Source organism: Mobula birostris, chromosome 32 (genome assembly GCF_030028105.1).
Source record: "Mobula birostris isolate sMobBir1 chromosome 32, sMobBir1.hap1, whole genome shotgun sequence".
NCBI lineage: Eukaryota > Metazoa > Chordata > Chondrichthyes > Myliobatiformes > Myliobatidae > Mobula > Mobula birostris.
The window spans coordinates 16,063,971-16,086,385 of NC_092401.1; the positions used below are offsets into that span (position 1 = coordinate 16,063,971).

Consider the following 22,415-nt stretch of genomic DNA (forward strand, 5'->3'; position numbering starts at 1 on the left):
CTATGTTCTTGGAGCAATCAGGCCATCATTTCCGAGACATTTCAAATGTATGGAAGGACAGCGTGTCTGGTTGCTTCTTGACTGGTGCATTGTTGACCTCATAGACGTGTTCGGATGAAGTTACGTGAGTATCCATTTCATGTGAATACCTTAAAGAGACGTTTCTCCTCTTTACCCTTTAGTTCGGCCGTGCTGTGGAGTGTCTCCGCTCTTGGGAACAAAGTTTTGATACAGGTCTTCTTCTGTACGTTTGGGTGGTTGTTGTGATAATTTAGAATCTGATCGTTATGTGTTCTTTTACAATAAGTGGAAATTTCCAAAGTGCCACCTACGTTTGTGCTGACAAGCATGTCCAAGAATGCTAGTTTCCCTCTCAGTTTCTGTTTCCATCGTTAATTCAATATCATCGAATGCAATGTCGATTAGTTCTTAAGTTCTTCCAGTTTCACTGTGCTTGACTATGACAAAGGTATCATCAATGTAATAGACCCAAATTTTAGGGTTTATAACTGGCAACACCATCTTTCTAATTTTTGCATGACAGACTCCACTATAAACCCAGAGGTGGACAAACCTGTTGGTGTCCCTTTTCAGCTGTTTGGAAAGCGTGCCATTAAACTTAAACAGAATGCTGCAAGTTTGCACATGCTATCTTTGCTTCATCTTCCACCATTTGTTCTGAAGAGCGGAGACACATTGCAGCAGGGAAAAACTAAAGAATAAAGAGAAGAAACATCTCTTTAAAGTATTCACATGAAATGGATACCCATCAAACTTCATATGAAGATTCCTATGAGTTCCACAATGCACTAACCAAGAAGCAACCAAGAGGGTTGTCCCTCCACATATTCAAAATATCTCACCAATGACGGCCTGACTGCTGCAAGAACATAGAATTGTAGTCGCACATAAGCCAATAGCAACATTGCAGAGACTACTTTGCAGTCCAAAAGAATGAACCAAGTGATCAGACAAGACCAATATCATCTACAAAATCCAATGTGGGGACTGCAGCAAATATTATGTCAGTCAGACTGGGAGAAAGTGATCCACAAGGATCTAGAAACATCAACTGGCTCTAAAACAGCAGGACCAACCCTCCCTAGTCTCTACCCACGAAGATTGAGAGGGGTACAAATTTGACTGGCATCATTGAAGGTCATGGCGCAAGCAAACACACGGCATGCAAGGGAATTCCCAGGAGTATGGTTTTCCACAAACAATTCCATAAACAAACATGTGAACCTCAATCCTATTTATGAGCCAATACAGATAGAGTTCCAGACCATGAAGTTTGCTGCACTACCAATCAGCAATGAGATTTCCTCCCCACATCACAATTGAGTTTCCGAAATGGCAACCAATCAGCTGATTGATAAGCATATAAAGGCCAAACATTCGGAGAACACGCCACAATCAATGGCACTCTGATAATCTCTCCTCATATGATGACGGAACAATTGCAAGTTAATTGCCAAGATCAGAGAACAGCTCAATTCAACCATCTACCACCTGAGCTACACATCTTCCAAATTATTTCCAATGTGTAGTCTCCTCCTCTCCCCCCGCAGTGCCGTATTGATTGGTCCCTGGTGGTAAAGGGGAACGATGAACGTCCACCGTGGCTTTGGAAGATCTTTGGTATTCCGAGACACCACAAGCACCTAATTCCCTACCATTCCAAGGTGTCCCATGAGCCAGCTGCGCTTTGGGGGGCTGTCGAAGCATGCCAGCTTCTTGCTATTCTGATAGAAGTTAATGAGAAGAGCGGCAAGGTTCCAGACGGTCTTGATGAAGAAGACTAGGAGCAGGGTGATGATCACACTCCGCAGGTAGATCCATATCTTGCTGTGGTCCAGGGTGAAGACCTGATCCAGTACTGGCAGCATCTGGTGAGAGAAGACACACAAAGCATGTCAGCAGCATGCTTGGGACCTCATTCACAGCCGAGTAATGTCAGGCACACACTTTGGAACTGGCTCATTACAGTAGCAATACCAGGGAGTATGGAGAGCGATGGACAGAGGGCAGATGGACATCATCCTGAATACTAGATGGAGAGGTAAACAGGACACCATGGTAAAGGGAAGGGCCAGCAGCTGTATCCAAAAGCCTTTCTAGAACTAACCACTATATAATGCTCATAAACAGATGAAATTCTGGATGCTGGAAATCCAGAGCAACACACAAAACACTGGAGGAACACAGCAGCTTCTATAGAAGTGAATAAACAGTTGATGTTTCAGGCCAAGACCCTTCTTCAGGACTAGAAAGGAAGGGGAAGATGTCAGAATAGAAAAGTGGGGCAAGGGGGAAGGAGGACTAGCTAAAAGGTGATAGGTGAAGCCAGGTGGGTAGGAAAGATCAAGGGCTGGAGATGAAGGAATCTGATAAGAGAGGAGAGTGGACCAAAGGAGAAAGGGAAGAAGAAGGGAATCCAGGGGGAGGTGATAGGTAGGTGAGAAGTCATAAGAGGCCAGAGTGGGGAATAGAAGAGGTTAGGGGGAAAGAATTCCCCCACCCCCCAGAAGGAGAAATCAATATTCATACCATCAGGCTGGAGGCTCCCCAGATGAAATACAAGATGTTATTTCTCCACTCTGAGGGTGGCCTCATCATGGCACAAGACAAGGCCATGGACCAACAGGTCAGAACAGGAATGGGAATCGGAATTAAAAGATTTGGTCACCGGGAAGTTCTACTTTTGGCAGATGGAGTGGAGATGCTCGACGAAGCAATCCCCCAGTTTACGATGGGTCTCACCAATGTAGAGGAGGCCGCATCAGGAGGACTGGACACAATAGACAACCCCAGCAGGTTCGCAGGTGAAGTGTTGCCTCACCTGGAAGGACCGTCTGGAGCCCTGAATTGAGGTGTGGGATGAGGTGAATGGAGGTGTGGGATGAGGTGAATAGGCAGGTGTAGCACTTTTGCCATTTGCAGGGATAAGTGCCGGGAGGGATGAATGGACAAGGGAATCAGAGAGGGAGCGATCCCTGTGGAAAGCGGAGAGAGGGGAGGAGGTAAAGGTATGTTTGGTGGTAGGATCTTGTTGGCTACAGCAGAAGCTGCAGAGAATGACATGATGGCTCATGGCTGGTAAGTAAGGACAAGAGGAACTCTGTCGCTGTTAAGCCGGTGGAAAGATAGGGCGAGTGTGGATGTTGATGAAATGGAGATGCGGGTGAGGGAAGCAAAAGTCAGAGGAAGGGAAATCTTGTTCTTTTGAAGGATGTCCTGGAAAGGCAAGCCACATCCTGGGAATAAATGCAGTGGAGACAAAGGAACTGATTAAGGAGAGTCACATTTTTTTTTTTAAAAAACAGGAAACTTGGGTGGGAAGAGGTATAGTCAAGATAACTGTGTGAATCAGCAAGCTTATAAAAGACAGTTGCCTGCAGAGATGGAGTCAGATCAAGAAAAGAGAGAGAGGTGTTGGAAATGGACCAAGTGAATTTAGGGTAGGGTGGAAGTTGGAGGCAGAGTTGATGAAAATGTCGAGCTTAGCAGAGGTGCACGCAGCAGCAGCAATGCAGTATCAATGCAGTGTCAATGCAGCAGAGGAAGAGTTGGACAGCATTACTGGGGAAGGCTGGGAACATGGACTGTTCTGCGTAGTGTTACATACCTCATGGATATCTTGTGACTGTCTTATGACCATGATGTAATTTTTTTTTTTGTTGGAGGTCACCTGATGTAATTTTCCAGCCGATGTGAGGTCACATGATGACCTGTTCTCAACAGGTATATAAAAGGGAGACCCCAGTGACGCAGTTTTTGGTTTTCCAGCTAGAATGTTAGCCAGAGACTCCGCTCCATTGTGTGTGTTTTTTTATGATGGTTTCATTTTTAAAACGGAGTTTTTATGTTCTATTGTAAGGTACAATAGTGCTGGACTGGCAGTTTACCCATTTCTGACAGATTTGTTGATTTACCTTTTCAGTAGTATTGGAGAGTAAAGACCTTATCGAAGTACAGGACCTGAAGGATTAAGAGAAATTGGTATCGTTCAGCAGTTTAATAAAGGATCAACCTTACTGAGTCTTCGTTGACGAAGTAGCAACCTGTATCGAAGATAACTCCTGCCAAAAGAGGAGGTAGCTCATGCAGGATTTGCTTGCCCGAAGAAAGGTCAGTCGCATTTAAGCCATTTTATTTCTTTCGTCATGAATACTTTGGGCAGAACCAGCAGGAAAGTCGCGTCTATGAAGAAATCCTTCTCCAGAGAAGTCTCTCCTAATTGACTGTATAAATCTCTTGGCCTTTCGAATTTATCATTTTAAGAACTGTGTTTGACTTTACCGCTTTAAGAACTGTTTTCGCATTTATCGCTTTAAGAACTAGCATAGAGTGGTGGTTTGTGGAATGGCCGCATAGCAGTTAATTTCCAGTTAAGTTTTCTTTTTTTTTATTATTTATCAGAGTTTAATAAATGTTTGGTTGTTTTTATATAACCTGACTCAATTGATATTCATTGTTGCCAGTTACGTCACATATATTGTAGGAGCTCGTCCTTGATTTTGTTCCAAATTTTGAGCTTAAGTGCTTGTTTAATTTCCATTCTGATTTGGACAACGGAAATACCGATTTTTTTTTTATTTTGATTGGCGTGTGCGTGGTATTCGGCAGCAATGAATATTGACGACTTTATGGCTTTGCCTGACCCGGAGGAATTAGCGAAAGCAAGAAAACGTGAGGTATCAGAAATTGCTAAAAGGTTGAACCTTAAAGGAATTACGAAGGATACAATAAAGGCCTTAATTCAAAGAAAAATTGCTGAGTATTATATAAGTTATGAAAAGTTTGATGAAGAAGTATTAGATAGGTTTCCAATGAGTAATCTGGAAATGCAGTTACATCTTGAACAAATAAAATTAAAGCAATTAGAAGCTGATTTGGAAAGAAGTCAATGAGAAGCTGAAAATAAACAGAAGGAATTTGAGGCTAGAGAGGCCCATAAAATAAGGGAATTTAAAGAAAGAGAAGCTGAAAACCAGAGGAAATTTGAGCTAGAAATGGAGAAATTAAAGTCCGAAGATCGGTCTTCTGGTTCTAAGAAACAGTTTATTGCTAGTCATGAGCTTATTTTAGCTCCTCCATTTAATGAAGCTGAAGCAGACAAATATTTCCAGCATTTTGAAACTGTTGCTCTGAGTTTAGGGTGGCCGAAAGAGCAATAGTCAGTGATGTTACAAAGTGTAATTAAAGGCAAGGCACAACAAGTTTACACAGTTTAAATGCTGAGCAAGCAATGGATTATGATATTGTTAAACAGCATATAGTGAAGGCATATGAGTTGGTTCCGGAAGCGTATACAGAAAGATTCAGAAATTTGAAGAAATCTGTGGAAAAAACTTGTGTGGTATCTGCCTACGAGAAATCTGTGTGTTTCTGATGGGTTTCCTCCAAAAATGTGAATGGGGAGTATAATAAATTAAAAGAGTTGATTTTACTGGAGGAATTTAAAAGGAGCATTCCCGTTGAAGTGAGGACATACTTAAATGAAAGGGACACTGCTACATTGCAGGAGACTGCTAAATTAGTTGATAAGTATACTTTAATTCATAAGAATAAATTTTCTCCGAGTAGAACTTTTGAAAGGAAAAATAGCACAGAGTCAAAGTAAACCAGAAATTAAATCTGAAGTTAGTGAGAAAGGTAAGGATGAAGGGAGTCATGTGAAGGAAAGACATTTTGGTGTTATTTGTAATTATTGTAAGAAACCTGGACATGTAATAGCTCACTGTTTTCGATTGAAAAAGAAAGAGAAGGAAGCAGCCCCAGATGCTTGTGTGCAGCATATTGAAACACCTGTAAATTCATAAAGTTTGATAAATACTAATGAAGTTTTGTTAGAGTCTGACCAAGTTAAAAGGGGATATGAACATTTTATAACCGAAGGATTTGTATCCTTGAAAGAGGGATCCAATCCTGTACCAATGAAAATACTTAGAGATACTGGAGCTTCTCAATCACTATATTAGACAGTGTGCTAAAATTTAGTGATGAGTCTGACATTGATGAGGTAAAGAGGAGTTGGGCGTGCCCTTATGCCAGTACATTTACGTAGAGTAAATTTAAGGTCAGAATTAGTTGCAGGGGTTGTTAAAGTATGACTACAATCCAGTTTACCTGTGAACGATGTTTCTCTTTTGTTAGGGAATGACTTAGCAGGTGGACAAGTTTTTCCTAAAGTGCACTTGACAATAAATCCTAATTCTGAGGAACCACAGATGGATTCTAACACAGATTCTTCCTGTGTTGTAACCTGAGCTATGGCTAAAAAGTCTGTTGTACAGGATGAGGTTGTTACCCATGTCTGTTCAACTTGGGATGCGAATTTTGAGGATGTGTCAGAAACTTTCTTACCTACATTATTTGATCAGGATTTTGGTAGTAAGTCTGACCATGAAGATTTGTCTTTATCTCGGAAGGAGATGATAGCAGAGCAGGATAGAGATCCTGAGATAGTTAAATTAAAGGAACAAGCTCTTCCAGATAGTGAAGTTAAGAAGGTGGCAGTAGGATATTATTTTGAAAAGGGAATATTAATGAGAAAGTGGAGATCGCCTATAATTCCTGCTAGTGAGGAATGGGAATTTAATCACCAGGTAGTAGTTCCTAAAGTTTATCGAAATGAGATTTTAACTATGGCTCATAGTATACCTTTGGGTGGTTATCTAGGTGTAAAGAAAACTATGAACAAGGTTTTTAAATATTTTTTACTGGCCCTAGTTTAAGGAAAGATGTAGTGACATTTTGCAGAACATGTCATACATGTCAAATTGTGGGTAAACCTAATCAAGTTACTCCAGTGGCCCCACTGCAACCGATTCCAGCATTCGGTGAGCCGTTTTCCAAAATCAGTATAGATTGTGTAGGCCCATTGTCAAAAACTAAAACTGGACATCAATATTTGCTGACTATTATGTGCACAGCATCTAGGTTTCCAGAGGCAGTACCTCTTAGGAATATAACAGCCAAAACTGGGACAAAGGCTCTTATAAAATTCTTTACTTATTTTAGGTTGCCTAGGGAAATACAATCGGATCAAGGTAGTAATTTTATGTCTGGATTGTTTCAGCAGATAGTTTATAAACTGGGAGCAAAACAGACTATTTCCTCAGCCTATCAACCAGAATCACAAGGAGCCTTGGAGAGATGCCATTCTACCCTATAAACTATGATTGGGACATATTGTGTGGAAAATGAAAAGGACTGGGATGAAGGCATACATTTACTACTTTTTGCAGTAAGGGACACAATACAGGAATCATTAGGTTTTAGTCCTTTTGAACGTGTTTGGGCATAGAGTTCGAGTACCTTTGGCCTTGCTGAAAGAACAGTGGATTAATAAAGAGGTACACACTAATTTGCTGGATTATATTTTGAAATTTAAAGAAAGATTATATAAACCTTGTAGCTTGGCCAAGGAAAATTTAAAATTGGCTCAAGAGAAGATGAAGACTTGGTATGATAAGGAAGCTAGAATGAGGTCATTTAAGCCTGGAGATAAGGTGTTGGTTCTTTTCCCGGTGCAAACGAACCCGTTACAAGCTAAATTTCATGGTCCTTATGAGATTAAATCTAAAGTAAATGATGTGGATTACGTGATAAAAACCCCAGATCGAAGAAAGCCAACACAACTGTGTCATATAAATATGATAAAATCATATTATGAGAAAGAAGCTGCTACTATGACTGTTGTGGTCTATAATGAGTCTAATCTTTATAAAAACTTAATGGATGCTTCATCTGAAACTCATTTTAAACCCAACATTATTTCAGCCAGGTTACCAAATTCAAAAAAATATTGATGAGAAATTAGCTCATTTACAGCCAGAGCAGAGAGAGCAGATGAAACAGTTAATTTTTAAATATAGGAATTTATTTCCAGACATTCCTAGAAGAACCACCGTAGCTTCACATGATGTAGATGTTGGAGATGTTGCAAAACCCATAAAACAACATCCGTATCGCATGAACAGGGAAAAATGTGAACTTGCTGAACAAGAAATTAAGTTTATGTTAGAGAATAATATTATTAGACCTTCTAATTCGAATTGGAGTTCACCTTGTGATATGGTGCCTAAACCAGACAATAGTATTAGGTTTTGTACAGATTATAGGAAGGTGAATGCTGTGGCAAAAACTGATGCACTTCCAATCCCTGGGGTAGATGATTGTGTGGATAAAGTTGGACAAGCCAAATTCCTTACAAAGACTGATTTGTTAAAAGGTTATTGGTGTGTTCCATTGACGGATAGAGGTAGAGAGATTTCTGCATTTGTAACTTCATCTGGGTTATATGAATGTAATGTTCTTCCATTTTAGATTATGAAGACACGCAGTCCTCTTTTATTGTCATTTAGTAATGCATGCATTAAGAAATGATACTATATTTCCTCTGGTGTGATATCACAAAACACAGGACAGACCAAGACTGAATAAACTAACAAAACCAAATAATTATAACATAGTTACAACAGTGCAACAATACCATAACTTGATGAAGAAGTCCATGAGCACAGTAAAAAGTTCAAAGTCTCTCAAATGTCCCACATCTCACGCAGATGGGAGAAGGAAGAAAAACTCTCCCTGCCATGCCAACCACAGTCCGACTCTGAGTCAACCGAAAATTTCGACCTCTGATTCAGCTCTCCGACACCGAGTAATGAGCGCCATCTCTGTCTGAATGATTAGACCTCAATCTCGGTTGCCAAAAGCAGGCAAAGCCAGGGATTTTGAGGCCTTCCCTCTGGAAGATTCCCAATCGCGCAGTAACGACAGCAGCGAATGAGCGTTTCAGAAATTTCTCCAGATGTTCCTCTGTGCTTTCACGTCCATCTCCATCAAATCAGAATTGTCCATGGCCCCTATTTAACAGATACGATATCATTTTTCACCGGAGGGCTGTGCACGCGCGGCGCGCTCCTTCATTTGGGATGAAGAATGCACCAGGTACTTTTCAAAGGATGATTAATAGATTGATTCATGGATTAAGAGATACAGATGCCTATATTGATGATTTAGTTACAGAAAATAATACGTGGAAAGCACATATTACTGCGGTGGAGAAACTATTTGAGAGACTTTCAAAAGCTAACTTAACTATTAACTTAGCTAAAAGTGAATTTGGTCATGTCACAGTGACTTACCTGGGTTATGTTATGGATCAAGGAAAATTAGCTTCTGTTCAAGCAAAAGTTCAGGCAATTTTAGAAGTGCCCACTCCAACTGCTAAGAAAACTCTCAGAAGATTCTTGCGTATGGTAGGATATTATAGAAAAATTTGTAAGAATTTTGTGAACATTGCTCTTCTGTTAACTAATCTCTTGAAGAAAAACAAAAAGTTTGTTTGGACAGAGCCTTGTCAAGGAGCATTTGATAAATTTAAAACTATAATATGTAGTCAACCTGTGCTCAAATCTCCTGACTTTGAAAAAACATTTTCATTATTTCTTCACGCAGCCCGCCGTACATACAGTGACATATATGTACTTTGAACTTTGTAAACAGTGGTGTATGGTGCGGTGCGTGGAGGGAATGAGCACAGCACAATGTATTAAAGAAGCGGAGGTGGGTAGCTGAGGGCTCTGCATGAGTTGACTTCCAGTTAATCTGCCAGCGCTGTTTTTGTGCTGGAAAAAGAGCACTGTGTCTATGGGCACTGTGGAGGTGTTTTGGGACCATTGGGCACTGAGGAAATAGACTGCACCATGAATGAGGTTGGGAATATTTGAATTAAGTTGGTGCTGGTTATTGTTATTTTTAGTGTTTCCATTCTGGTATTGTAGGGCTTGAACTGATCTAACTTTAGTTTTTAAACAAATAGGTATTCTGCTGTTGTTGGCTACCACATGGAATAGATTGCATCCCAGATGAGGATGGGAATATTTTAACTTAACTGCTTAGATGCTGCCACTTATGTTCACACAAAGTGCGTAATTGGAACAGTGTGTAGTGGGTTACATCGTCAAAATTTTGGGCTGAGGCCCATCTTCAGGACTGAGAAGGACAGGGGAAGATGCCAGAATAAAAAGGTGGGGGGAGGGAGAAAGACACTAGCTGAAAGGTGATGGGTGAAGCCAGGTGGTTGGGAAAGGTCAAGGGCTGGAGAAGAAGGAATCTGATAGGAGAGGAGAGTGGACAATAGGAGGAGAGGACCTTCGGAGAGAGCAATAGGCAGATGAGAAGAAGTGGGGAATAGAGGAAGGAGTTGGGGGGAAAATTTGTTTACTGGATGGAAAAATCGATATTCAAGCCATTAGACAGAATATAAGGTGTTGCTCCTCCACCCTGAGGGTGGCATCATCTTGACTCAAGAAGCCATGGATCAACATGTCGGAATGGGAATAGGAATTGGAATTTAAATGGGAAATCCCACTTGTGGTGGGTGTTGCGGAGATGCTCGACAAAGCAGTTCCCCGATTTAAGACCAATGTAGAGGAGGCTGCATCAGGAGCACTGGACACAATAGATGACCCCAACAGATTCACAGGTGAAGCATTGTCTCCCTTGGAGGTGCTGTTCAGGGCCCTTACCTCCAAAGAGAAAAGCCATGGCTTGCTCAACATTTCCTCATAAGATATGTTCTCTGATTCAGGCAGCATCCTGGTAAATCTCCTCTGCAGCCTCTTTAAAGCTAATCCCGCTGTATCTCTCTCCAAAGTGTATCACTTCACACTTTTGCAGATCGAACTCCATCTGCCTCTTCTCAGCCCTGCTCTGTATCTTGTCAATGTCTCATTGTGTTCTGGCTTCCTGCCAAATCTCAAAGCGTGCAGGAAGGCAGGTTAATTGCTGACTATAAATGGCCCCTGTTGTGTTGGTGAAGGTTAGGGTCCAAGGGAGTTGGTAGGGATGTGGGAAGAATAAAGTGGGGTTCATGTTGAATTTGTGTAGCTGCTGGTTGATAGCTAGAATGGGTTCAGTGGGCTGAAGGGACTCTGTGCTTCATGACTAGATGATATGATTATAAGAGAGTAGTGTGCAGAAGGGAGTGTGAATGGGCTGTTTATATGGAGCAGTGTGCAATGGGGAAAGTTTAAGGGTTGTGAACCGAAAACTGTAAACAGCTCATGTTCATTGGCTACTGTTAAGTAACCGGCAACAATGAATATCAATTGAGTCAGGTTATATAAAAACAACCAAACATTTATTAAACACTGATAAATAATAAAAAAAAACGAAAACCTTAACCAGAAATTAACTGCTATGTGGCCATTCCACAAACTGTCACTCAGTGCTAGTTCTTAAAGTGATAAATGTGAAAACAGTTCTTAAAGCGGTAAAGTCAAACACAGTTCTTAAAATGGTAAATTTGAAAGTCCAAGAGATTTATACAGTCAATTAGGAGAGACTTCTCGGGAGAAGGATTTCTTCATAGACGCGACTTTCCTGCTGGTTCTGTCCAAAGGATTCACGACGAAGGAAATAAACGGCTTAAAAGCAACTGACCTTTCTTCTGGCGAGCAAATCCTGCATGAACTACCTTGATCTTTTGGCAGGAGTTATCCTTAATGCAGGTTGTTACTTCTTCAATGAAGACTCAAGGTCGATCCTTTATTAAACTGCCGAACTATACCAACTTCTCGTAATCCTTCAGGGCCTGTACTTTGATAAAGTCTTCACTCTCCAATACTACTGAAAAGGTAAATCAACAAATCTGGCAGAAATTGGTAAACTGCCAGTCCAGCACTATTGTACCGTACAAGAGAACGTAAAACTCCATTTTAAAAATGAAACTGCGTCATAAAAAAACACGCAACAGAGCAGAGTCTCTGGCTAACGTTCTAGCTGGAAAACCAAAAACTGCGTCACTGGGGTCTCCCTTTTATATACCTGTTGAGAACAGGTCATCATGTGACCTCACATCGGTGGGAAAATTACATCAGGTGACCTCCAACAAAAAAAGGTATGTAACACCTTCCTCCAAAAAAAATTTTGGTCTTTTAAGAACAAAATTTTAACAATTAACTATTTAAAAACAAATACAAAGGTATAAAATTCACAACATACACAATATACACAGTATTATCTTTCAGCACTTTAAGAATTAATATACAGTAGGAGGGTTACAAACGTTAAAATACCACTCCAAAAAAATTTACATTGTACATTTAACATCTAGATAGACAATCGGACATTATCTTTACCTTTAATATGAATGATCAAAATATTATACTCTTGCAACATTAAACTCCAATTTAATAATCTATTTTTGTTTTTCATTTTACTCAAAAACACTAACAGATTATGATCAGTATAAACTGTGAGTGGTTTATGAGTAGTACTAATATACACTTCAAAATATTATAAAGTCTAAACTAGAGATAATTCCTTTTCTATTGTTGAATAATTTCTTTGATGGGCATTACATTTTTTAGAAAAATAAGCTACAGGACGATCAACTTCATCACCCTCATCTCTTTGAAATAACACTGCTCCTGCAGCTTCATCACTAGCATCTACAGCATGTAAACAGAAGTGATATATATGTACTTTAATAATAAACCATGGGATTCATTGTTTTGCGGGCATACTCAATAAATCCGTAAGATAATAACCATAACAGAATCAATGAAAGACCACACCAATTTGGGCATTCAACCAGTGTGCAAAAGACAACAAACTGTGCAGATACAAAAAGAAAGAAGTAATAAATAAATATCAAGAACACAACATAAAGAGTTCCAGAAAGCAATTCTATAAGTTATGGGACAAGTGAAGATGAGTGATGTTATCCCTTTGGTTCAAGTGAAATTCAGTGATGGGACAAGTGAAATTCAGTGATGGGACAAGTGAAGATGAGTGATGTTATCCCTTTGGTTCAAGAGCCTGATGGTTGAGATGCAATAACTGCTCCTGAACCCAGTGGTATGAGTCCTGAGGCTCCTGTACTTTCTTCCTGATGGCAGCAGCTAGAAGAGAGCATGTCCTAGGTGGTGGGAGTCTCTGATGATGGATGCTGCTTTCCTGCAACAGCATTTCCTGTAGATGTGCTCAATGGTGGGGAGGGCTTTACCCACAATGGACTGGGCCATACCCTCTACATATTGTAGGGTTTTCTATTCAAGGGCATTGGTGTTTCCATACCAGGCTGCGATGCAGCCAGTCAATATACTCTCTACTCAACATCAATGGAGGTTTGTCAAAAAGGTTTAAATGTCGCAAACTCCTGAAGAAATGGAGGTGCTGCTGTATTTTTTTCATAATTGCACTTACATCAGAAATCTCCAGAGGGGAAGGCCCCAAATCTTCGGCTTTGCTTGTTGCTCAGTGGCCGGGACGGGGTCGAAGCGCTCACCAGGGATGGTGCTCAGTGTCGGAGGCTCGAAGCTTTCGGATGGACTCAGAGTCGGACTGTAGTCGGGTGCTTCCAGGATGCTGCATCGGTAAGTTTGTGGCGCTGGAAGCTGGAAGGGAGAGAGTTTCTCCCTTCCACCGTCTGCGTGAGATGATGGGGCTATCAGGACTTTGAGACTTTTTTTTTACCGTGCCCATGGTCTGCTCTTATCAAATTACGGTATTGCTTTGCACTGTTGTAACTATATGTTATAATTATGTGGTTTTTGCCAGTTTTAGTCTTGGTCTGTCTTGTGATATCATACTGGAGGAACATTGCGTCGTTTTTTAATGCATACATTTCTAAATGACAATAAACGAGGACTGAGTGTCTTCATAATCTAATCTAATGTGCTGGGTCCAGGGCAGGTCCTCCTAAATAATGACACTGAGGAATGTCAAGTTGCTGACCCTCTCCACCTCTGATCCACCACTCAAGGACCTCTGGTTTCCCTCTCCTGATGTCAATAATCAGCTCCTTAGCCTTGCTGACATAGACCAAGAGGGTGTTGTGGCACCACTCAGCCAGATTTTCAATCTGCCTCCTGTATGTTGATTCGTCACCACCTTTGGTTTGGCCAATGACAATGGTGTCATCAGCAGACTTGAATATGGCATTAGAGCTGTGCTTAACCACAGTCACGAGTCTAAAGCGTGTACAGCAGGGAGCTAAGCACACAGCCTTGTGGGGCACCTGTGCTGTTGGAGATTGTGGTGGAGATATTGTTGCACTTCCTTCATATTGCACTCTGCACCACTGTTTGCACACTCCCTTCATACTGCACTCTATGTTGCACCATTCACATGTTCACTTCACACCCCACTGTACACAGCTCCATTTACACACCACTCTCCCCTCACAGTCCACTGTACACCGCTCTGCTTAAACACTCTTCACATTCTAGACTGTACACAGAAGGAGATATTTAGTTTTGTAGTCACAGCATTTATGGCCTGGTCCAGTTACCTGCTCCCCCTGCCCACACCACACCCCCGCACCCCCCGCCCTCCACACCCTGAACTCACAGCTACACCTCCACAGTATGTGGAACCCGTAGGTCGAAGGGAGTGCACAAAATACTCTGGAGTTACTCACAGGCTACTCCAACAGCAAATCCCAAACCCTCTGCCTCTACCACTAAGGACGAGGGCAGAGCCAGATGGGAACACCGCCACCTGCAAATTCCCCTCCAGATCACACACCACCCAGGCTCTTATCTAAATGAACAATCCTTCACCGTCACTGGGTCAGAATCTGGAATGCCTTACCTTTGGGCTGTGGGAGCACTGTCACAAGATGGGTTGCAGAGCTTCAGCGCCTTACAGTTACAACAGAAGTCAACCTGCACACTAACTGCAGCCCAGCAAAGCCTCTCTCAGTCGAGGTATGGAAGTGTGCAGATACTCATGCAGCAATTGCCCTCCCAGAGCAGCTAGGGAGAACTGTCAGTCAGTTCCTCATTTGTCGTACATTACTTAACAGTAATTGCAACACTGCTTCTGAGTCCTTCAAAATCACAAGCAGGATGATGAAATCTGAGCAAGAACACCTCTACAATGAGCAAATGCTATGGTTGCGTGCATGACTCCAAGAACTTTGGAATCCTTTTTGCATACTGTTACGATATCCTCTCCTTAGTTGTCGCATTAAAACAGACTCTTCAGCCCAACTTGTCCATGATAACCATCTAAGATAATTCTATTTACCTGTGTTTGGCCCATACCTTTCGCATCAATGTACTTGTCCAAATGCCCTTGAAATATAAATGTACCAGCCTCCAAAGCACTTAGACTCTGTTGTGGAGCTTTTAGAACAACATCAGTCCCAGCGTTATGTGTGGAGATGGGAGAAATGCCTCTGCATCTAAGACGAATTCAGTTGGGCCTGCAGTATTGGGTAAAACTAAATGGACAGCTGTCCATCAAAGTGTCCTTTGCAGGGGAAGTTGGAGCACCAAAGTAAAATTAAAAGATCCTCATTTTTAGATTTGGTTAATAACTGGGCTATGAAATTGAAACTGACTGAGGAAGACATAGTTGACCAAATTTGCTTGCCACCCGTCCCTTTTTGGCTCTTTCCAGAACCAGAAGTAGACCTATTCCTCCTTTCTTGGCTTCAAGGAAGCAGTGCAATTTCATCAGCGTTGACCACAAATGACTATTTAAATAATAAATGGGGATCTTATCTGAAGATTTTTACTGATGGCTCAGTGGACCCAGAGAGCAGTAGGGCAGGATTTGGGATGTATGTGTCTCAACTTGGAGTTAAGATTGGTCACCGGGTTTCAGATGGTGTTTCTGTCTTTGCAACAGAATTATTAGCAATCCTCTGGGCCTTATGGTGGATAGAAGACTCTCGACCACGTAGGGTTATCATCTGTTCAAATTCTGCTGCTGCCTTAGAGTCTATAAAAGGGAGTAAATCAAAAGCTCGTCCTGACATAGTTATTGAGATTCTCTTACTGTTGTTTAGAGTAGAGAAGATGGGTTGTGCAGTTAGATTTTCATGGATACCTGGGCATGCTGGGGTGGAGGGAAATGAAATTGTGGATGGCATTGCAAAGTCTCCCTTACAGAGCAGGCAAGTAGAAATTAGAGTTCCCCTAGGCAGAGCAGAATTGAGAAGTAGGATTAAAAAAGGTATAGAGAAGAAGTGGCAGGAGGATTGGAAAAATGAATTAAGGGGCAGGCATTATTTTTCTAGTCACCCACTAGTTAAAAAGGTCTCAGACTGTTACCTTTTAAGTCGTAGAGATATGGTGAAATTTATAAGACTTAAGTTGGGGCATTGTGGGCTAAACTATTATTTAAAGATAATAGGAAAACATGCTACTGGATTATGTGACTGTGGTAGTCCAGAGACAGTCCAGCGTGTTTTGCTGAGCTGTAATCGACACAAAATTGAAAGAAGCATGCTGTTCAAGAGGCTATCTGGCTTAAATTTATTTTGGTTTTCTATTAAATCTTCGTTTGGCCATCAAGAGAACCAACATCTGATTGAAGAGTCTATCATTGTTTATACGTGAGACTAGGTTGTATTCGAGAATTTGAGTTCCTTGAAGTTCTATAATTAATTATACATCCTGCGGAGGGCTGTAATACGCCTAGATGCGTCTAAACAGCCAGAAACAGAAGAAGAAGTACCAGCCTTCTACCACTTCTTCTAGCAATCAGTTTTATATACTCACTGCCTTCTAACTGAAAAGGTTGTCTCCCCACCAAGGTCCTCTTTAAATCTTTCCCCAATTAACTTTAAACCTATGCCCTCCAATTTTGGATTCCCCTACCCTAGGGACCTGGCCAGCCAATGGTGTAGTGACATCAGCACCGGACTTCAAGGCAGATGGTCCTGATTTCAAATCCAGCCGGGTCCCAACCCGGGCAGCAGCAGTATCTGCGCAGAATAAAAGCTCAGCGATCAATTTCCATATCTTGCCACGAAAACCCTGTGGACAACTACATTATCCACAGGGTCACCGTGAGGGGGTGGCACTCAACAACAACAACCACCCCGGGGGAAAGATTTTGGTTGTTCACCTATTAACACTTCATGACAATTTGCTTCAGGAAAGATGTTATAAGTAATGCTTTTAGTCGAATCTCTTGCCTTATGATTTACGAGTACGCTGTCACAAGAACACCCTAGAGGAATACTTAAGACCTTAAGACATAGGAGCAGAATTAGATCATTCAGACCTTTGAATTTGCTCTGCCGTTCCATCATGGCTAATTTATTTTCCCTCCCAACCCCATTCTCCTGCCTTTCCTCTTAACTTTTGATATACCGACTCGATTCTACACAGTGACTGAGCCAATTGTTCCTAACAGCTCTGTTTTGATTAGCATGGCTGTTGACTGGCAGAATGATCTCTCTTGGATTGTGAATTGCTATGATGCAGCAGGGAATTGAAAAGCCAGTCATTCCTAAACCTCCCGTTACACATATGTAGGCATCTCCACCGTGAGAGACATCACTGGAATGAACCCACGAACACTACCTCACCATTTCGAATCCCTGTCGCAATACTTGGGCCCTCCATTAGCCAGGATCAACCATGGAAGCCCACATAATCAGTACGCAAACCATGGCAGTATAGTGAGCAAGCTGATGCCCATGTAGCAGGCTCCCCCTCTCCACACAGCTGATGAATCCAGAGGACGGCAGTGACTAATACAGTTTGGCGCCAGCCATAGTTACCAGTCAGCTTTGAACTCAACTTAGGCTCCAGCTCCAGATTTGTACCTCAGACCTTACCCCAGAGACCTTCCCCAAGAGGACAGCCACAAGGCAATGGAGATTTGAGATCAGAGTTTTTCTTCTCCTAGATGAGTTGTCAACCATGGATGATGTGCCCCATCTGCCCGATGTGATTGGTTTTAATGTGCCAGTAACCCCGCCCTGGCCTTTCCTTCCGTTCAGTAGAAACAGTTCTGCTAGGCTTAGTAACTAAGCCACGAGATCAGGAGCTGGACTTGGTTGTCAGAGGCTATTTGAGATGCATTTAAAAGGTAGTCGGAGCTTATGCCCATGACACCCGCTCCCCCCCATCAATGACAACCTATTTCACACCACTTATTCACTTTTCCATTTTGTCTTATTGCCTGTAGTAATTATTAGGTATTGCACTGAATGGCTGCTGCAAAACTACAAATTTCATGACATATGTCTGTAATAAACAGTCCGATTCTGAATGTGAATCTGATATCCATTGGTGCAAGACATCCAGGGCCATGAGGGTTAATTCTAAAGTTGAAACATTTCTCAGTTAGCCACTTCCCTCTTTCCTCTGCGTACACATCACTCGGACTATTGAGGGGTAGGAAACTGAGTTGGCTTTAATTGCGGGTGAATTTGATGACAGGAATTACGAACCATGCACAGCTTCACTGAGCCCACAGATGGCCTTGTGAGTTTGGTTTTGATCACCTTTACACAATGGGTGATAGCAGGAAGGATTCAATAGATTCCTGGAATAGGAGGATTACTCTGTGAGGGAAGACTGAGTGGACAAGGTCTGTATTCGCCGAAGCTTAGAACATTGAGAGGTATTCCTGTTCGAAAAATGGAACATTCTTAAAGGATATCACTGGTAGGCGTGGGGAAGACGTTTCTACTGATTGAGGAGTCCAGGACCAGTGGGAATAAAAAAAAAAAAGAGACTATTTATGACTGAGATGTGGAAAAAATGCTCCACTCAAAAGGTGGGGATTCTTCAGTGCCCTTCCAAAGAAGGCTGTAGGTGTTCAATCACTGCATTCAAATCTGACATCCAGTCGTCTCAATGATATGGGAAAAGGACAGGACAACATTGATGTCACTAGGATACAGTGAAAAGCTTTGTTTACATACTGTCCAGATCATTCCATCAAGTACGCCAAGGAAGTACAAAGCAAGAAGAAACAACATAATGCAGAATATGGTGTTACAGGTACAGAGAACGTGCAGTGGGGCAACAGACAATAAGGTTCAAGGGTCATAGTTAGATAGATTGAGAAATCACAAGTCCATCTTTTTCACATAAAGTAGAAGTGGCAAATGAAATACAATGCTGGAAAGTGTATGGTCATGCACTTTGGTGGAAGAAATAAATGGGCAGACTATTATTTAGATGGGGAGAATTAAAAATGCAGAGATGCAAAGGGACTTGGGAGTCCCTGTGAAGATACTCTAAAGGTTAACCTCCAGGTTGAGCTGGTTGTGAAGAAGGTGAATATAATGTTGGCATTCATTTCTAGAGGTATAGAATAGAGCAGGGATTTGGTGAGGCTCTATAAGGCATTCGTGAGACCACACTTGAAGTATTGTGCGCAGAAAAGATATACTGACATTGGAGAGAGTTCAGAGCAAATTCACGAGAATGATTCCAGGAATGAAAGGGTTACTGTATGAGGAACATCTGGCAGCTCTTGTGCTGTATTCCCTGGAGTTCAGGAGAATGAGGGGGGATTTCATAGAAACGTTCTGAATGTTAAAAGGCCTGAACAGATAAGAAATGGCAAAATTATTTCCCATGGTAGGGGATTCTAGGACAAGAGGGCATGACTTCAGGATTGAAGGACATCCTTTTAGAACAGAGATGCGGAGAAATTACTTTAGTCAGAGGGTGGTAAATCTGTGGAATATGTTGCCATGAGCAGCTGTGGTAGCCAAGTCATCGGGTGTATTTAAGGCAGAGATAAATAGGTTCTTGATTAGCAAGGGTATGGGGTGAAAGCAGGGGGGTGGGGATGACTGGAAGAATTGGATCAGCCCATGACTGAACAGCAGAGCAGACTCGATGGGCTGAATGGCCTACTTCTGTTCCTATATCTTATCGTATACGGGGTCCATCGAAAACAATAAAAGCTTTTCCTGAGCCTGGTAGCACATATTCATTGCAGGGAGGCTGGTTTTTGTGTAGGTGAATGGTTGTAGTGCTGTTGAATGCCATGAAGGGTGAAAGGACCCATCATGGTCCTAATTACTCTGGTGCAGCACAGATCCAGAACTGCTCCAGATCAAAGCATGCTTGTTAACAGCTGTGTATATTTAACCCAAGGGTTCAGGCGGATGCATTGGACTACTCACAGGGGAGCTCGCAGAGTCTCCACAATAATATTCCACCGACTAATTCTCAGGAACGCAAAGGAGTGGGCAGGTTCGCATGTGGTTGCAAACAGGCAACCAGGACAAGACCTGTATAGAGATGGATCACAACAGGGATATGGAGACAGGACCAGGAGAGAGAGGGCCCCCAACAGAATTACTGCAACTGGAGCATCAGGCTATCGGGAAAGGAGCAGCACATTGGTCTCCCAACATTATGACAGACAGCACCAGTATAAGGGGTGCCCTTAGGGCCTTTCAGATACACGCTTTGGCACAGTTATAGACTATAACACAACAACGTTAAAAGGACCTGACAGTGTTAAAGGCTCCATTCTCTGGTCTCTTTTGATTTATCACCATCAACTCACACATGGCCCCGACTTGGAAACACATTGCTGAGTCATTATTACTGACAGTCCCTCACAGATGCATGGGAATATAAAAGCGACAGAAGCTGACGTAGGCCATTTGGCCCGCTTACCTAGTCGATCGCTCAACAAGATGGCTGTTGATCATTTCATCGGCACTACTTTCTGCACTAAACCTACATCCTTCAAAGTGCAGAAATCTTTTAATCTCTGAGCTTGAGCACACCAGCAACTGAACATCCAGGTCTATCTAAAAACCAGCAACCTCCAATCTAGCAAAGAAAGATATTTTAAGAAAGTGGTTGATCTCTCAGCTATATTAAGAGTAAAATGGTGTCTCAGGAAAGAGCAGGTGCCCTTGGAGATTGGTAGGGTTGCCTATGTCTTGAACAATGGGAGATGGGTGCCACTTTAAATAAGTATTTCTCCTCGGTGTTTATTGAGGAGAAAATTGTGCTTGCTTAATAGATAAGGGAAACAAGTGGAGTTGTTTTGGAGAACAAGCATGTTAACATGAACAGGGTATTGGCGGCTATACAGAATATTAAGATGAATAAATCCTCGGGGCCTGACCGACTACATCCTCAGACTTTGTAGGAGGCTAGAGAAGAAACTGTGGAGGTCCTTGTGAAGATGTTTGTTCATTGTTTAGACATTGGTGAAATTCCCAAAGAGTGGAACATGGCCAATATTGCTCCGTTGTTTAAGAAAGATAGCAAGGACAAGCCAGAGAACTACAGGCCTCAGTGGTGCTGTTACTAAAGGGGATTCGTTACTAGAGGTGTTTGAGGGTCAAGACCTATCAGCATTTGGATTGCCAGAGTCTGATGAGGAGGCAGCATGGCCTTGTGCATGAGAAATTATGTTAGATGAATCTTGAAATTGGGACCAGCCAGATGGACACTTTGGTGGGCATGGACTAATTGGGACAAGACGTCTACTTCCATGCTGCCTTGCTCTATTTTCATGTCTTATTCCAATGCTTCACCACTTCATTTCTTTGAACTATATCCCCTGAAGACGCCCTACGTCCACCCGTCCAACCACACGGCCGTATTGCTGTGGGCCATCAGTGCATTTGGATAGATTATATTCAAACCCCCCCGTCCAATCACTGACCAGATTGTGAGAGATGGAGCCCTGGCACCAATCCTTCAGGCACCCCATTAATCCCACCCGCCCAACAAAAGGTAATATAATTATTTTTACTCAGTTTTTGTCGATTAACAATCCAAACCAGTATATTACACCCATCATTAAAGACCTTCACTGTGCCTTCTTCATGATACTACCATCGGGTGGCAAGGTCCAATAGCCTGATGACTCACTCTGTTTTAGGAACAGCTTCTTCCTCTTTGCCGTCAGATTTTCAAAATGTCTGTGAACCCATGGACACTATCTTTGTTATTCCTTTTTATTCATTGTAACTTAAGTCATTTGTATGCCTTGCCCTGTGCTGTTGCCACAAAACAACAAATTTCGCAACCCACTGTATGCCAGTGACAATAGACCTCATTCAGATTCTGTCCCAATTTGTTTAATAATCTCACATCAAATGCCTCATGAAAATACGCCTCACCTTTATATCAACCTGAAAATAAACAAATTAGCTTTCATTAACCCACGCCGACTCTGTTCCGTTCTGAAGTCAGTTTCTAACTGTCCTGCTACTATTTCTTCAAAACTAGGTTCCAAAACTTTGCCTTTGATTAGGGTTCATTTGCCTATATTCCTCAGAGCTTTTTTTCCCTCCTTACTACTTTGAACGCAAGGGTTACATTTACCCCTTTCTAACCTGTGGGCGCAATTCTAAAATTCATGGAATTTTAGGGATGCCTTTTCTGAAGTTTTTGTTACAGGTCATAGGGTCCTGGGGATCGAAGGAGATTCAATCCAATTAGCTACACCAAAACTTGTTAAAAAGAACTTCCAATGTTAATTTATTTGAGCTCATTCACTTTGGACCTGTTTTGGAAATATTATTTCCATTTAACACACAACCCCTTACCAGCAACACGTTATTTACTTTTTCCATTAGCCCTTTGGTTACAGCTTGCTGGCGACGCATAGTGAACTGTCAAACGCTACTTAAAATGAAGAGCCGATTTCTG

At 41.9% G+C, this 22,415-nt stretch overlaps 1 protein-coding gene across 4 annotated transcripts in view; it reads right to left on the reverse strand.

Moving 5' to 3' along the window:
- Positions 1-22,415, reverse strand: part of LOC140191292 (ultra-long-chain fatty acid omega-hydroxylase-like) — a 63,841-nt gene that overhangs the window by 41,113 nt on the left and 313 nt on the right. For 2 of the 4 annotated variants that reach the window (XM_072248566.1, XM_072248564.1), the window contains exon 2: positions 1,677-1,889. In XM_072248566.1, the coding sequence (XP_072104667.1) occupies positions 1,677-1,889 (213 nt within the window). Of the gene's footprint in view, positions 1-1,676; positions 1,890-3,935; positions 3,982-14,616; positions 14,734-22,415 lie in introns of those variants that run through there. The other 2 variants (XM_072248567.1, XM_072248565.1) reach the window with 2 other exon arrangements.